An 18,613-nucleotide genomic window follows, 5' to 3' on the forward strand; every position below is an offset into this window, starting at 1 on the left:
ACATATCCTTTCATTTCATATTTCATTATTAAAAAGAAATTATCAGATTACACTGTCGATTCTCGTTTGCTTGATTGATCGAGATTAAAATTGTGGATGCGTCAGTGCTTAGGCTATTCCCAGCTGTCACATTATATGGGGTCCAGCTCCTTAACGTAGCTAAAATCAGTACCTGTATCTGTGAACTAAAATCTCCTTAAGTAGTTAAAAGCTGAGGCTATAAAGATACACCCAGCACATACAGGGTGCGAAATCCTGGGGGGATTCCCCCACCAACAAACTTGACCTCAAAATTTCCCCGGGGGAGAGTTTTTCTTGTAACAACAAAATACAAGCAATTAGTATTTACTTCTTATGAACTTTACTAATGATAATATCGAAAAAAAAAAAACAGTGAGTGCAGAATGCTTTCTCTCTTTTTCAAGAGATTATTACTCTGTCTACAACAATAACAATATGCGTGCAATAAAAGAAGAATTATAATAGTTTTGTATTAATACAAAAACTAAACAAAAGCATGTACATAACACTATTTCGTAATTTATTGACATCTTTAACCAGTTAGTAAAGGAATTAATTTGCTACTTTACACATATCCGATATATAGGTCTATAAAAGTAACGAATTAATTACTTTCTGTGTATTTAATAATAATGTTTTTTAAAAAATATTTAGTAATTAATTGACTTTTATATTTAATAACATTATACATATCCATATAATAATAATTTATTTATGTATGTGTGTATGGGGTGTAGATTAAGATCTTCCCCTCACCAGTCTTCAATGATTTCGCACCCTGACAACACACAGTTCTACACATGATATACTGGCCGTAGGTCCAGGCGCCAGAGCCTCGTTGGCCTGCAAGGGTGCACTACGTGAGGTTGACATTTGGGTGCCTTCTCAAAAGGTTACCCCTTACGCCACTGGTATACGCAGGATTTTTTTTGGAAAGGTGGATATTACAAAGGTTCTGTCTAGGAGGGGGGCGGGGGAGAGAATACACAATAAAATATTTTGTAAGTATCATTTTAAATGAGAGTTTGCAATTTTAATTTCCCCGAGTATTTTACTGCTTTAATTTGAAAATTTTGATTTTCTCAATATTCCGGGAGGGCTGTAGTGCTGTAGCCCCATCAGTCTCCCCCTCTGCATTACATCCCTTTCCTCGTTTGCGTCCATACTCTACGTGCAAGTTTCAGGGCAATGAATTAGAAAGCACCCCTCCCCCCCTTTTCCCCAGAAAGAAACTCAACTGCAACATTATCTCTTGTGTGGAAAACGAAATTCCAAGTATCTTTCAGCCTGCCACATATAAACACGGAGGGGGGGGGGGTGTAATACCTAACTGAATCGACGAATTTCAACACTTACCTGCCAAGTTCCAAGTCCAACAATGGGCATATCGTACCCTGAAGGCAGCCGAACAGTTGGACAAGATTCGGTCGTTGTTTCGGGTTCCGTCTGAATTTCTTCAATAACAGGCATCCTTGTTCTCTGGAATTACTTACAAAACAATCACTTTCAGCATGAGGTTACAAGTAAAGTTAATATTTCAATGAAATGCAGAATCACCCGCGTAGAGAAGAAGGTAACATTGAAACCGCTTCGCGAATTCACGTAGTATTATTTTAGGCCTAAAGAAAAAACTCGAACTTGAAAAGAGTCCAAGTGGTGCGTTCCATTTTTAGAACCACAACATCGGAAGTGCCCATCTGACAGCTTTCCTGCTGTTTACATATTGGCCAGACGCTAGCACCGTACTGCCAAGTCAGCCATGTGTTCTGTTAGGTCCTGTGATCCTGTTCGTTTTGGCGGTATCCTATACTCTAAGGCGGTATCGCTTTTGACAGCGCTGTGCGGCCAAATCTGAATTGCAGTGCACGTTCGAGCTCTACTTGCGGCACCCGACGAGTAATGTTAACCGATCAAAAAATAGTCTTTCGGAGTAAAAAGTTGCTTGTAACGCATTTACAATTAGTAACCATGGTGGATGAATCCCAATCCCCTTCCCCATCAAGGTGTCCCGGGTTCGATACCCGGTAGAGACACATAGTTGTTCGGATCTCACATTAAACTGATTGGCCTTTCTGTGCATAAATTCGACTTAAAACGAACCCAAATCAATAACCCCTTCTCTCTCCCTCCCTCTGGTTGTTAATTTTTGCCCCTTCGGGGAGAGGGAGTAGGTGTGACTATGTATCGATATAAATTATACACTATCTGGCCATTCGTCACCGGACACCTGGAACGAGTACTTTAATCCGGTTTCAGGCGTCCGTCAGTATCGTGTGGGGCCAGCTTTCGCAGCAAGTACAGCCGCAACCCTCTGAGGAAGACTGCCCACCAAATTGCGATAGGTTTCGACGGGAATCCTGCTCCATTCCTCTTGCAAAGCGGCGAACAACTCTTTAGTGTTTTTTGGGCGGTGTGGCCTGGCTCTCAACCGGCGCTCCAACTCGTCCCAAAAATGCTCAATCGGGTTGAGATCAGGACTTTGGGCGGGCCAATCAAGTTTTTGCACACCCATGTCCTCGAACCACGTGTTGATCACACCTGCCGTATGACATGGGGCATTGTCGTGCTGAGACAGATAAGGACCACTACCGAATTGTGCCCACAATGTCGGTAGCGCAGAATTGTCCAGGATCATTTGGTATGCATCTGCATTCATGTTTCCACGCACTAACACAAGAGGACCAAGAACATACCAGGAGAAACACGACCACACTATGATGCCACCTGATGGGGTGTCCGGTGACGAATGGCCAGATAGTGTATGTCTCAATGCGTCAAGAATAGTCACTGAAATTTCTCTCCACTGGAAACTTTCAATTATTTTTACAATTACATTTATTTACGTTTTCGCACGACAGGAAGCATCGGCGTGGCGGAGAGGTTAGCACAGCACGCTACGACGATTCCGAGTTCGAATCCCGGTCTGTGCATGTTTTTTTTTGTGAGTACCCATTCATTAATTTCATCACTCATCCTCATCGTCGCGATTAACCTAAAGTAACAAATCCATATCAAATCGAAAGAAAGTATCATCTCGCAGTTTGATCCTCATTTAGAAGATCAATAAAAGAAGAAAGTAACTCTAAATGTTACTTCATTGATTGATTGATTTGCTTATTGTGCCACTTTTGGCTAATTTGCGAAGATTGGGATGAGTGATGATATGATGAAATTGATAAATGGACCATGCCCAGTCCAGGAATCTAACCAAGGACCCTTGGCGTCGTAGAGCGATCTGCTAAAATGTTACTTACATTTAGTTTTTAAAGTAACAGTAACTAAATGTGCGAAACACCTGTAACTCGGTTACTTTTTTATATAACTTTTCAGATTCAAAAATCTGTTTCGAAAGAATAAAGACGGCATATTTAGACGCTCCATACATTCCATTAATACGTATCAGTGATAAGAGGTTTGTTATGTGAGAGATATCGCTTTTTGACACTGCAGCTGTTGCAGTTCCCCTGAAACATCGGATCGGAAAGTCACGTGATATTGCTTGGTGTGTGGCACGGGCAGAACGATAAACTTAAAGAGGCGATTAATATTTCTCTAAGTTAATCAGGGGCGTACGCAAGGGGGGGTTACGGGGTTTAACCCCCCCCCCTTTGAGCTTGTGGAATATTATGAATAATGCTGTGGGAAAAAATAAATGGCCAATTTTTCACAGTCAAAGATCTGGGACAATAATATTACTATTACTACTTCTACTACTACTACTACTAATAATAATAATAATAATTTGAATTATTATTTCCATGCAGCATGGAGAAAAGCACAGCATTCCAAACACACGCGTCTTTCATAGTGATGCCTTGAAAATAACCACGAGTTTATGAGGTTAGGTTAGGGTAACTATGATTTAAAGAGAAAAAGTTGATTTGTATCTCAGGTGCAACAATGTTCAACACACTGGCGTACGTAGGATTTTTTTTTGGGGGGGAGGGTCTGGAATAGTAAATGTGGATAGCAAATGGCTTCGATTTGGAGGGCAGGATGCATAATAAAATATTTCGTATTTTTGGAGCGTTTCAGTCTATTAAAATTGTATTCGAAGACAAAAATGGTAATCGGGATTCACTTTAAAAGAGGTTTCGCATTTACACATTTTGATTTTTTAAAGTTCTTAACGGATTTTTATTTGAAAATTCTGATTTTATCAAAATTTCGGTAGGGGCTGGAACACCATCGGCCATCCCTCTACGTACGCCAGTGTTCAACGAACATGTATTTTTTTTGTGTGTGTGAACAATGAGAATTAACTAAATAAAGTTATTGGTACGTTGTAAGAGGCTACTGTATAGACAAAGGCTAGGCGGACAAGAATACAGTCACCAATTCGTCTTCCCATTATATTGTTTACCACAGCTCGTTTGAATGTCTCTCTTTAAAATGTCTCACCTTGTTGACTAGACAATTATTAAAACGACAATAAGCTTAACTATTGTAAAATGTTTTGTTGGTAAGAACAGCGAGATAATCCAGAAGTGAATTATCGGGGACATTTATGCGGGGAAAAAGCCGGAAAAATTCCAACCAATTTCGTGAATCGAATCCGGATCTCCTGCGTGATTGTCAGACGCTCTACCGACCAGATCACCGCAGCTCCTTGGGTGAGTTCCATACTTTGATTATTTCAATTTATTTTAATGTATTTTCTTGTATTTATGGATCTTCTTCAACCTTGAAATGTCTCACCTCGTTGACCAGACAATTATTTCGTAACAAAGAAACAAAACAATGCTCCCAGGATTTGATAAAAATCGAATGAGTAGAAAGTAATTTCGTTCTATTGTTTTCATAAATACTATATTTCTGTATATCTCTACTACTCATTAGTAGTAGTAGTGGTATTAGTAGTATTATTAGTATTAATTTAGCTAATTAATTAATTATAAGTATTATTAATTAATCGTGATTATTATTATTTAATTAAAGTATAATAAAACAATGGTAATGTGAATTTGGAAAAAAGTTTTAGAAATAACACCCCCCTTGATGAAATCCTGCGTACACTACTGAAGTTAATGTTTAAGTTTTTCCGTCTGCCACATTTCATCTTTCTATAACTACTTATTCTTGAGATATCGAGCATTTCTTCAGTCATCTTCAAGTACCAGCACACATGTCCACATGCGGTTCCTGATAGCCTAGTGGTCGTTTATGTCACTGTACTCTCCAAGTTCAGTTCCAGGTGAAAACTGTGTGTTTCTTCTCGATTTGCTTCCGTAGAAAAAGTGGATAAACAAACTTATGTTTTAGGAGTTTTCATATCACTGTTGTTATTAGAACATGTAACGATTTGATTTCCTGCGTATGTATCTGCATCGATACCTAAAACTACCCTACGAAATTAATTTTGAACCACAGCTAAGGCATTAAAATGAACCTATCCCGCATCATTTTAGGAAAGTTGTACCAAATTCCTAGGAGGAAAAAGATCACCGAAGAAATATTGAAAGCTCATACAATAGCAATAAACGTGTAGTGACAATGAGTAAACATTTTAATTGCAACATTTACTTAAGTTATTGAATCATGTTTCTATAATTTGTATAATATAATTTCCTTGTTATGACTCAACAAAAATATTGCCTGCCATGTTTAAGTTTGTAATTCTAGACGCGTTCCATATTTCAGCATGAGTTATGCTAAATTTTGCTAGCTGAATCAAAGTAATTCTATTATTTTATTCTATTCTACTTTTTAAAATAATACGCTCATGCAGTAATTTTATTTACTTACCTCTTATTGAACATCCCGTTTTTTATTAATTCGTTACCCCTAGCAACGGGCCTACCTTTTCTTCTTCTCAGAGACTTAGACAAAATCAACTGTAATCGTAGGGTTGGATCTACTTCCTGTACTAAGACGACTTATCTGCCGCAGACGTGTCTTCAGGGCAAGACAGCCAGGGAAAAATCGATTGCCAAAATCAGACTATTTATTGATTATAGGCTACTTCGCAAAAATGTCAAGGTCACAGGTTACGTTGCCCGTAGTAGAAAGGACACAGTTACCTTCTTAAGTTATTTGCAAAAATATACCAGCACAATAAATAGGATGATTCTTTCCTTGTCAAGTATTTGGTTAAATCAAATTTCATGTCAATACTAATTATAATTATATGTCTCAACATATAAAAAGAAGATTTTAATAAAAGCCTTCCACTGTAATATCATCCTTACACCATTATTAGATTGTTTAGTTCAAATCAACAAATATTCTGTAAATTTTTTATATTACGAGCACATCAGCACAAGCTATTTTTATTCGTTACGCAGTACTTATCTAGAACAAAACTAAGGATAGGGCCTTAAGAAGAAAATAAAATGTCTATTAAAAACTTGCTAAATCAATTCCTAGAACTAATACTGCCATAGACCACTATAACAACAACTAGATTATATTGTTAGATTATAAATAGTAATATGCATTTATTTGTCTTTAAAAGGAGAGTAATTTTCCCTAAAATTCTGTAGATGTTTTTTTTTCCTACGTCAGGGGGTCCCTTTTCGAAGAAACCTCACTTCGACGTAGTGCACCCTGCACTGAATTTTGCAGACTAACGAGGCTCTGGTGTCTGAATCCATGGGCAGTATAATCCTCTATGGGACCTGTGTTGTGTTTGTGAATGTCCTTTCATACATTTAATCTTATCCAAAAGTGGCAGAAGAGCGAAGTAAAAAGTAAATCAAATCAATCACTACATCAATTTTCTATTTACCTACGCCTTAATCCAGCAAAGGACTCATCTCCTCCCCCACTCCCTCAAAAATTTAATTCGGACACTACTTGAAGATACAGCTGATCAACGAAATACACCATAATCGCAGGCTGTGATTGAGTGATTGGGTTCATTGCCACTGTTGGTTAATCGCAAAGATGATGACGATTGACCAATTGATAAAGTTGATGACGGGATACTCACAAAGAATACCCATGCCAAAGCCGGAATTCGAACCCGGGACCCTTGTCTCAGGCTGTAACTATACATGTAAATAAGCAAGTTTTTCCTTTAGCCTACTTACTGCACTTCGGAGTTTACAAATCACGCAGAGCTTCAAGCGCTGAGACAACAAACAAACAAGAGTATGCTTTCTATTCTTCGTGTTTAGCTTTGGCCATTCTGTGCTAATTGGTCACGTTGTACACGTTGGATCATTATGTAATACTTCCGTAGCATTTAGTTTAGCACAATGCACGACGATAACTATTCGAACGATGCATTAAGAATGCTTATTTGGCCTTCATATTAAGAAATCCATTATTTCCTGAAATTAGCATTACACCCATTTTTGCAGGATTTTTTCGAGGGGAGGGGGCAAACGAGGAATATTTTCCGCCATAACAAGGTTGCCCCTCAGTTTGAAGTTATCATGTTCCTGCAACGCCCTTATAATAATGAACATGAATTACTGTGAATGAAATTAAATTGTATGGGTAAAATATATAATTTTAAGGTTGACATTCATTTCCTAGACAGGACAATGGCCCACATTGCCCCTTTCGGGACACCACACCTTACACCACAGATTTTTTAAAAAATACATTTTTTTCCTTTATACGTAGACAAGCACAAGTGACAAATATCGGAGAATTACAATGAAAGTTTGCATGGAATGTTTGGTTTTACAAAATAAAATACTGAGCCATCCGCGCAGCAGCACTCTTCCCCTTGGTGCTAGCGGTCTCTGTTCGATCCCTGGTGAGAGCTCCAAAATGTTGGTGAGGTATTGTGGAGATAATCTATCTTTATGCCCCTGTCATAAAGTGGAGCAGAAATTTTTGTTCTGATTTGTCTATCCAACTAGAACTGATAGAATACAATAGGAGAAGAAAAACTTTGGTTGACATTACCTTTGGCTGGACGAAATTAGAGAGATGTTTTCTTTTGAAAATGGCTCCTGTCGTATTCTATGTAAGACTTTTTAGGCCTCCTACAAATTTATGAAATTCTACAAACTGTGAAACTGTCCCAAGTTGTAATAAGTGGAAAGTTACTTTTCAACATGTAGATATTCATCAAAGGTTCTATGTCTGCTTCTATCAGATATGATGGACTCAAAATGGCGGCCAGCAAATTACACCAACCGTCTTGTACAGTATTGTGATATATCATAGGCGTAACTTTGTGGGGGCAAGGGGCACTTGCCCTCCCCAATTTTTTGGATTTATTAAAATTTACTAGTTAAGTGTATATTTGTTAACTTACTGCGACCTGAGGCGCAAAGTAATAAAGAGTAATATTTGTGATGTAACAGTTATTTATCAAATAATCCTGGGTGCAATTTTATGGAATGGAAAACTTTTTCGATTCTGCCTCCCCCTCCCCCTTTCTAAAGTTAATTCCCAAGTTTGATTTTGCCCGCCCAAGTTAGGCTCGAAGTTACGCCCATGTGTGACATCATTACAAACTAAACCTAGAGACTTGGAACCAACTGCGATTGTCACAGAAAATTACGTGGTAACAAGCACATATCCTTACGAATATTTAAATAAATTATTATCTTTAATAGCAAGGACGTTATAGAAGTAGATATGTTATCTCGTAAAGGATATATATATATATATATATATATATATATATATATATATATATATTTAACATCACGGCTACATTTTAAATCCGATCAAGTTCAGGCTACATCTACCCTTACACTTTACATAACATGACAAAGATAAATCTTAATGTACGTTAGTGAAAGAAAACAAAATGCAAAGTTGTAAGATCACACAGCTTATGCATGGAACTACTTCAGAAAATCATAATGATGTACTCTGGATAAGAAAGTGACGTGATAAAAAAAGCTAACTTTCAAGGTGACTCAGTTATGATAATGCAAGTTTTCAAATGGTTACTAATTTCCATCATTCAAACTCGGTGCGATAATACTAACGGTCTGATTTCAACGTAACAAATCGGTTACAGGAAGGGTCTACAAAAGCAGTGTAATATCTAGAGCCCTGTTAAACTAGAAAACTACCAATCACTATGATAAGATCTAAGAAAATATACTGTATGTGGGGGAGGGACATTTAAGCTGAAGCCCAGTAACCCCACCAGCGGAGTGGCTAGTACAGTACTACGACACCAGGGGTCTCGGGTTGGAATTCCAGCCTGGGCATGGGTTTTCGTTGTGAGTGTCCCTTCATCAATGTTATCGTATCATCACTCATATCCATCTTCGCGATTAACCAAAAGTGGCAGAGAGACGAAGTAAAATAAACCAAATCAATCAATCAACCCATTAGTGCCGGCCCCGGGCCTAAGGGCCTGTGAAATTAGGACAGAAAATTGCCTTGTAAAATGTAAACCGGACGCTTCATCTCTCATACTTTATATTCGCAGTTCAATTTATTGTTATTGTTACTATATTCACCTACCAGCGATTTGAAGTAAGCGACAAACCTCCATGTACTTTCAAACGAAAAATAACTATTCTAAATTTTGGAGAATTATCAATAATTAATAATAATAATAAATTTCATGCTGTTTATTACTCAATACTCAATGCTGTTACCGGTGTGAGAATTTTAGAAAGCGCTCAATATTTTGACGACACGGAAATAGAGAAATATGCTTTCGACAAAGGAAGAAATTGTTTTAGTTTATTAATAACAGAAGATAAATGGTTATGAAAAACTAAATATGCTGACCAAGGCAGTAATTTATTTTATTAAAAACATAAACTAACGTAACGTTTCAACCTTCTAGCAAGGTCTTCTTCAGACTCTGTATCAAGTACAAAAGTAACCAGATACAACAAAAGGGCAATATATATACACAAACATTACTCCCTCCAGACTATTTAGAAAGTTGTTTGGAACTTTCTAGCAGATGACTTTCACTTCCCAACTTTACTTTCACCTAAAAGGCTAAACACAATTACTTCCATAGAATGTGGTTGGACTTTTTAATCTCACGCTCTTTTCCCTACATTTTTCTTCCTTCTCCTCTCCTCTTTTTCTCTTGTCCTTTCCACTCTTTCCAACATCTTCTTCCATTCTTTGTTTAACTTCAGTCCCCCATTCCAGTTCATTGTGTCTTCTTCACCTTTCTTCTCTATTTCCTTGGCTTCCTTCCATTTTCTAACTAGCATTCTCTTCTCCCTTCCTATCTGCTTAGCCTCATCCCACTCTATGTCATGTCCTGTTTCTCTCGTGTGTTTAAATATTGCATTTCTCTCTCTCTTAAGTCGTACATCATCCCTATGTTGTTTCAACCTGTCTTTCAGCCTTTTTTTCGTTTCTCCTATGTACACACTCTGACATTCTTTACATTTTACTTCGTAGATAATCCCTTCCTCTTCTTCTTCTCTGTTTTCCTTTTTCTTGTTAGCATTCCTCGCTATTCCTAAGATTCTTCTCCCTCCGTTCCTGTAAGTTTTAATTCCCGCTTTCCTAAGCTCTTTGCATATCTTTTCTGTGGTCTTCCCCATACTCCTTATTCCAAACCTTCTCTCCTCTTTTTCTTTCTCTTCCAATTCTCCCCTGCCCGTTTTCTTACTTCTTCTGTTTATGTCCAGTCTATCCTGCTTCTCATAGCCATTCTTTTCCATCTGTTTCCATAGGCTATTTATTTTGCCTTCTTTTTCACATTCTTTCATGCATATTTTCTTGATTCTGTCCTCCATATTCTTTATAAAATTTATTTTTGTCACCTCACTTACATCACTTCTTTTGTGGCAGAATACTCCTGCTGCACACTTCTTCTGATGCCAAGCGGTTTCAATTTCTTGTCCTCTTTTCCTTTTCATCAATATATCTAGATAGCTTAACTTGTCTTCTTCTTCTATTTCAAGTTCCAATAATATCCCTTTTTCTTCATCTTGAATTTCTTTGGCAAAAATGTCAAGCTGCCTCTTCGTTCCCTTCCATATGCCAAAACAGTCGTCCACATATCTGCAAAACAGAATCATTTTGTCACCTCCCTTTTCTATCTAAGCTAAACATTGTCGTCTTCATCTCATTTAACTTAAGTCCTTTTATGAGGTCTACTACTTGTTCACTGTTCTTAACTGCTCTGCTTTCTTGCTGTGTTACTAACACGTCAATAACTTTCTTTAATTTCTTTTCTAAGGGAGTGAAGGACTAAATATAGGTTCCAGTCTATATTATGAATGAATGGGAAAAGAATGTGATAGAAAAGGGAGGTGACAAAATGATTCTGTTTTGCAGATATGTGGACGACTGTTTTGGCATATGGAAGGGAACGAAGAGGCAGCTTGACATTTTTGCCAAAGAAATTCAAGATGAAGAAAGAGGGATATTATTGGAACTTGAAATAGAAGAAGAAGACAAGTTAAGCTATCTAGATATATTGATGAAAAGGAAAAGAGGACAAGAAATTGAAACCGCTTGGCATCAGAAGAAGTGTGCAGCAGGAGTATTCTGCCACAAAAGAAGTGATGTAAGTGAGGTGACAAAAATAAATTTTATAAAGAATATGGAGGACAGAATCAAGAAAATATGCATGAAAGAATGTGAAAAAGAAGGCAAAATAAATAGCCTATGGAAACAGATGGAAAAGAATGGCTATGAGAAGCAGGATAGACTGGACATAAACAGAAGAAGTAAGAAAACGGGCAGGGGAGAATTGGAAGAGAAAGAAAAAGAGGAGAGAAGGTTTGGAATAAGGAGTATGGGGAAGACCACAGAAAAGATATGCAAAGAGCTTAGGAAAGCGGGAATTAAAACTTACAGGAACGGAGGGAGAAGAATCTTAGGAATAGCGAGGAATGCTAACAAGAAAAAGGAAAACAGAGAAGAAGAAGAGGAAGGGATTATCTACGAAGTAAAATGTAAAGAATGTCAGAGTGTGTACATAGGAGAAACGAAAAAAAGGCTGAAAGACAGGTTGAAACAACATAGGGATGATGTACGACTTAAGAGAGAGAGAAATGCAATATTTAAACACACGAGAGAAACAGGACATGACATAGAGTGGGATGAGGCTAAGCAGATAGGAAGGGAGAAGAGAATGCTAGTTAGAAAATGGAAGGAAGCCAAGGAAATAGAGAAGAAAGGTGAAGAAGACACAATGAACTGGAATGGGGGACTGAAGTTAAACAAAGAATGGAAGAAGATGTTGGAAAGAGTGGAAAGGACAAGAGAAAAAGAGGAGAGGAGAAGGAAGAAAAATGTAGGGAAAAGAGCGTGAGATTAAAAAGTCCAACCACATTCTATGGAAGTAATTGTGTTTAGCCTTTTAGGTGAAAGTAAAGTTGGGAAGTGAAAGTCATCTGCTAGAAAGTTCCAAACAACTTTCTAAATAGTCTGGAGGGAGTAATGTTTGTGTATATATATTGCCCTTTTGTTGTATCTGGTTACTTTTGTACTTGATACAGAGTCTGAAGAAGACCTTGCTAGAAGGTTGAAACGTTACGTTAGTTTATGTTTTTAATAAAATAAATTACTGCCTTGGTCAGCATATTTAGTTTTTCATAATCATGGAAACAAGGCTTAATGGTGTTATAAATGGTTAGTATTTTCCTCGCTATGCAGATCGAGCTCCATCAAGTGAGTCAGAGTATAAATAATAATCGAAAAGCAGATAGGAAATGCGGTAATTAGAAGAGTGATGCAATTTTATTTAAATATTTATTTACTGTATTTTAACTGCATCTCTAACTAATCATGTGGCACATACCTCCACACAATCAACACTTCCTTCGGAGAAATGAAATGTGGGAGGGGTGGCACCATGGTCGTATATATGTGAAGGGTTTAACGAGTACAAACTCGTTTACTAACTATTTTGCACGAACGAAAAAAGCGGAGCTGGGAGAACCCTTAGTGTTAGTGCCTCACTCTGGTTTCATGTAAGGTTTTGAATGGCTCGCGAAATTCTTGATTTCATGTTCAAGAGCGAAGGCCATGTCCACTGCCCCTCTCTATCTTTCTCCCTCTCCCAGGTGTGTATGTAGAATTTGCCTAGCACCGTGTCGGAGTCAGTGGCAGAGTGGTTAGCGCAGAGCTCTACGACGCCGTTCTTTGTGTGTCCCTTCATCAATTTCATCATATCATCACTCATCTTCATCTTCGAGATTAGCCAAAAGTGACAGAAACACGAAATAAAATAAACCAAATCAATCAATCAGTTTCACAGTTCACGGTTATTTTGACAAAACCATGTTTCCCTGCTGGCTGCTTCTGGGAGTCACTTCTTACCCGAGCAATAGGCCTAATTGGTCGTTTGAACGCGAGTTCCTTCGTAGGTAAACGCTGCCATAAAGGCGGTCTCCGCGCTGGATCCTGGGCAGTCTTAGCTTATAATACCTTTTTCGAGCAGGCCTCATCTCCAGGAAGCTCGAGGCAAGCCCCGGCACCTAACGACCTATTGGTTGAGATGAGTCAAGGCAAGAGCTTATAAAAACTTTTCCTGCTCCCCAAAAATAGGCAATAGTTGGATCCTAAGCCATCCCGGCTATAAATCTCTGTCTCTGGTCATATGTAAGAAGTAGAGTACTGCATTGGACTACTTTCGCTCGCTCAAACTCGATCGAATCTCCTACGCTCGAGCGTCATTCGCTCGAATATATAGAATATCAAATATAATTTCAATGTGACAATATATGCAAAATTCGTGCTGGTAGTTTCAGTCCATAATCATCTATTCATTTTTCTATTTTGTTATCAGTGGCGGCGATTGGGTTCCAAAACAGGGGATGCAAGGTGTCAAATCTGAGGGGCGCAAAGATTTAGCGTAAGGTTTAGCGTAGTGCGGGGCCGCAGGGGCGGCGCCAGAAATTTTCGACCGGGTGGGCAGAAGCTCCTTATTGATAGATTAGGGTGGACAGTATAAATGTAAGACCATATATAGTTTATATGGTGTATGTAAGACGTATGTATCCCCTCTCTCTTACACTCCCGATTTTCTTCTTACTTCTTTTCCCTTCCCTTTTCTTGTTTTCTTTTTATTCTTTTCTAATCTATTCTCGCATCTTGTTCCATTTCCTTTCGCTTTGTCTCTGATGGACACAATTATTTCAAGGAAGTGTTTACCCATGCGCAGCCATACATTCTAATCACATTCTTTCATGCATGTTAATACAGTGAAATAAATGTGAATTAGGTTTAAGCTTGTGTTGCAAATACAAGGGACATACTTGACAATGATAGAAAGTGCGACGGTAGATAATCGTGAAGTTTCTCGTAATTTAAATGCATGTTCCTGAGCATAGTATTTTCATCGTATGAGTTTTTAACTGAAAGAGTTTTTTTACTCCTTAGGGGTCACTTTTCTTAGCTTACAAGGTTTGTACAACTGGTAAATATATCTCAATGTTTGTAGTAGCGGCGATTGGGTGCCAACATTTGAGGGGCAAAGACAATATACTTTTTCTTGGTAGAAAAGGCTTAACATAAAGAGGCCATAGTGCGGGGGCAAAAAGTGGCAAAATTTGGCGATGGAACTGCATCCCCCACTTCCCGGTCCTCCTAATCGCCGCCACTGAATGTTTGGATTAAAATAAACGTCTTATTAGGAATGATTTAAAACACACACGGAAATCAAATTCTTTGTTCATTGTCCATGAAGTATTCCTAGGCTAACGAAAGGCTAACCCCGTTTTTCTCACTTTGGCTTTCTGATTTGTACACAGTCGCGTGCTCCGATGTTTTTGCTTTCAAACAAAAGTTATCCGAAGTAGATTGCTCAAATAGTCTCAGAGATATACTAATTTATTCTCTAATATGACATATTGCGTCATATTTCAGCCTGTATGAGGACTAGAGACTTGAAAGAAGTTAAGTTCCCTTTGTTGCAAAAAATCTATTCTTTGAAAACAATGCAAAAGTTTGTGCCCTTTTCCAAAATAACGGAAGAAGAGGGGGCGAACGTCAGATTTTTTCATTGAAATTTGGGGACTTGGCCCCTCCCAACCCCGTTTTTCTCACTTGGGCTTTCTGAATTGTACACGGTCGCGTGCTCCGATGTTTTTGTTTTCAAACAATAGTTATCCGAAGTAGATTGCTCAAATAGTCTGAGATATAACGTTTTTCTGAAATAAGTGTAAAAATTTAAAAATCGCGCGCAAAGGCCGCGGCGAGAGAGGGGTTACTTTCGAAAGGTTTAAAGGTTAAATATAACAAATCAACCACAACTTACTCTTCCAAAAATGGAGTTGCATTAGTTCATACCTCTTAAAAAGTTGAGATGGTAGTTTCAATTGCACAGCGTTTCATTAGTAGATCAAGGCAGCTAATTTCGTGAACAATGATGTTGTTTTCCGAAAGTCACAAATATTTGTCTCAGGCAATTGCCCTCCTAAAATGGATGCATCTTCTGTAGTGATAAAATGCCACGTTTGGTGCGAGTTCTTTCTGTATATTTTTCCACAAAGGCATAACGCTGTCGCATTATAATAAAGAGGTCCGGTGTTCGACTCCCTCCTCTGGTGGAAGCACAATGCACACTGGTTCCACGTTAAACTGTAGGTTTAGTTCCGATTAGCCTATCTGAGTATAAAAGTGGATTTAAAAACAAACTAATAAAATCGTCTTCTGGATACTTCGTGACATAACTGAATGGCTTATTGCAGAAAGGGACCTGAGTCACTTTTGCACAATTCTGAGAAAAACAAGAAAAATCGTATAATATTGAGAGTGTAAGAAAGAAATGTGCTGTTGTTGGCTCAAATTTTTAGCATAGTGAATAGTTAATTTTGCAACCCTCAATGCGCCCTCCTGCAGTATGCTGCTAGAGACAGAGGAGATGAAAAAGTTGTGACTCCGATACCTCAAAAATGTGACTCAGGTCCCTTTCTGCAATAAGCCATTCAACTTTTTTTCTCTACTTCAGCTACATCTACAGATTCTGTTGACATTTTCGGCTGATTCATGTGGCAAAATTTATGTGTGGAAAGAGGATTTCTAAATAGGATAAGCCACTCATTAGCAATTGAGTAATTATGTAGCTTTTTCCATACATAACTGGTTTATTAAAATTTCTTCACTTCGGTATTGTAGTGATTATTGTGATTCCTTCTTATTAGTAGAATGAATATAAAGTTGATATTTCGCATACCATATTGATATTTGAAGATAACAAGTATATAAAAATTGTAATGAAATAAAAAAGGGACACTTCAGGAATTTTAATGCCGAACTAAATACAAACCATATTATACTCTCTAGCATACTTAAACCCGAAGGTTTATGGCTTCAGCAACAGAAGCCTTCCATCTGTCCCTATTCGGGACAAGATCAATCCAATCTTTTCGATCCTTGCCGATTTCTTTTAGGTCCATCTCAACGTTACCTCTCCATCCTCGTCTTGGCCTTCCTACTGGTCTCTTACCATCAGGTTTCCCAACAAGAATCCTATAAACTATTTTTTTCCTCTGCCATTTGTGTCACATGCCCTGCCCATCTAAGTCTTCTTGATTAAATTATTCTAATATTAATAATTAAAAAGTCAAAATAATGTATTGTGTTGCCGGAGGAAGTAACGCTAAGATGATGATTTTATTTGTTTATTTGGAGATTATTTTAACCATACCCAGGGCGGGATTTATATACGTATGTGGAGGCTCGAAGCTACAGTCCTCAAGTTCACCCTAAATTCTGATCTAATCTTGATCATACCCTGCATAATTTTGAGCCTCCTAAGCCTACTAGCTGCTTTTAATCATGGAAGTATTCATTTTATCACAATTTTTGTTTCAATAGCTCTAGTATTTACTTTCACTTTCTAATGACAACATTGGCTTTTTATGGGTTGATAATATGTGAATATTTCTAGCATAGATAATATTCACAAGTAAAATATACATGTTATGAACACCAGAATACACTTATTTATCGAATTATTCATATATCTCCAAGTATATGTACTTATTGAATTTGATTGGGTGGGCAATCGGGTGGGCACAGGAATTTTTGGGTGGGCGCTTGCCCACCCGTGCCCACCCCTGGCGCCGTCCCTGTGCGGGGGCAAAAGTGGCGAAAAGTGGGGGCAAATGCTCCCTCAACCCCCATAATAGCCGCCACTGATTGCTATGGTTTGGTAAGATAGACTAAATTACATTTTAAGATGATGACTATTTTGACTTTAGTTTCAATTTCACAGCGTCTTTCACTTCACGAAGCATATTTGTAGGCCCACTACCACACACACACACACACACACACACACACACACACACACACACACACACATACATATACATATATATATACACACACACAGAAGGGCCTCCCCGATAGCGTAGTGGTAGCGTCTTCGCCTTGTAATCAAGTGGTCCCGGGTTCGATACCCGGTGGAGGCACATAATGGTTCGGACTCCACTTTAAACTGTAGGTCCAGTCCCGATTAGCCTTTCTGTGCATAAAATGGACTTAAAACAACAATTCAAAAATATTTATACAGACAAATTAGAAATTACGTTTATACGTGAACTACTGGGTTTTGCCTGTTCGAGCGTTATGGGGCTATTCACTGCCAAACTTTTCCGCTAGAGGCGCCACCCCTGTTGTGTTCCTAAAGAATTTCGTTCGTCATCTGGTTGCCCTAAGCTTTACATTGGAGTGCGATAGGATGGCTATTCAAACGTTATTTTCAACGAAGGTAAGAATTCCTCGTGTAAATAGATAACAAAAATGTGTTTAGCAAACCTTTAGGATTATGTAGCAAGGCATAAGTTTCCGAAAATTTCATTTTCCTGAACCTATGAATTAATATATTAAAGCGCAACGACAGGGTAGCTCAGACGGGCTAAATATAGTATATTTATGCACAAAGAGAATTAAGCTTGATGTAATTTTGGTTATCCCTAGCTGCCATGAGTCTATAATTATTATTTTTTTTTTAAAAAAATAGATTTTTATACTACGTTCTTATGTTTCCTCTTGTTGCGACTTGCGAGTATGTGCAATTTAATGGCAGGAGTGCGAATCGGAGAAACTACCAAAATTACAAAGTAAAAATATATTAAGTGAGTGAGTAAGCGCATTATATTTATTATTATATACTATGCCCTATCCGATAACTTAATATATTAACATATGTTTTATTTGTATTAAGCAGACATTTTTCCCTCGTATTTTCGTCCATTTTGTTTATCGTTACAACAATTTTAAAATTATAATTCCTGTAAATAAGAAAGCCCTAGAGGTTGCGAGATATGATACAGAATATAAAATATTTCTTGTAATAGCTATTATTCTATAACGGATAGTTTATTTGCCGTACACCGAATACCAGCGGATTATGTCAGAGTAGGAGGGTAAAAAATGACAGTAAAATTAGAAAGTAAATTACACACATGATTATTCACTTATGAAAAAGATGATTACTTCCATCCATTCATAATTTTGTGTAGTAGTAGTAGTTGTGTGTTTGTTCTTTTCTTGTGTAGTGGTTGTTATGTGTTTGTGTGTCTTGTGCAGTAGTTGTGCTGTGTAGTGTTTGTGTTTGTCTTGTGTAGTAGTTGTGGTGTGCTTGTATGTGGGTTTGTCTTGTGTAGTAGTTGTGCTGTCTAGTGTGTTTGTGTTTATCTTATGTAGTAGTTATGCTGTCTAATGTATTTCTGTTTGTCTTGTCGGTGATATATATGTATGTGTCTTGTGTTGTAGTTGTGCTGTCTAG

General features: G+C 37.8%; 1 protein-coding gene across 3 annotated transcripts in view; it reads right to left on the bottom strand.

Annotated features, from left to right (window-relative positions):
• LOC145999925 (1,5-anhydro-D-fructose reductase-like) overlaps positions 1 to 7,100 on the bottom strand; it is a 35,416-nt gene extending 28,316 nt beyond the window's left edge. Inside the window, exons 1-2 of one of the 3 annotated variants that reach the window (XM_083137211.1) lie at positions 7,053 to 7,100; positions 1,378 to 1,509 (exon numbers count right to left, since the gene is read on the bottom strand). In XM_083137211.1, coding sequence (XP_082993337.1) covers positions 1,378 to 1,491 — 114 coding nt within the window. In that variant the 5' untranslated portion in view covers positions 1,492 to 1,509; positions 7,053 to 7,100. Of the gene's footprint in view, positions 1 to 1,377; positions 1,742 to 5,766; positions 5,905 to 7,052 lie in introns of those variants that run through there. The other 2 variants (XM_083137210.1, XM_083137209.1) reach the window with 2 other exon arrangements.
• Positions 7,101 to 18,613: the final 11,513 nt, after the last annotated feature.

Source organism: Lepisma saccharinum, chromosome 16, assembly GCF_977018435.1.
Source record: "Lepisma saccharinum chromosome 16, izLepSacc3.1, whole genome shotgun sequence".
Taxonomy (NCBI): domain Eukaryota; kingdom Metazoa; phylum Arthropoda; class Insecta; order Zygentoma; family Lepismatidae; genus Lepisma; species Lepisma saccharinum.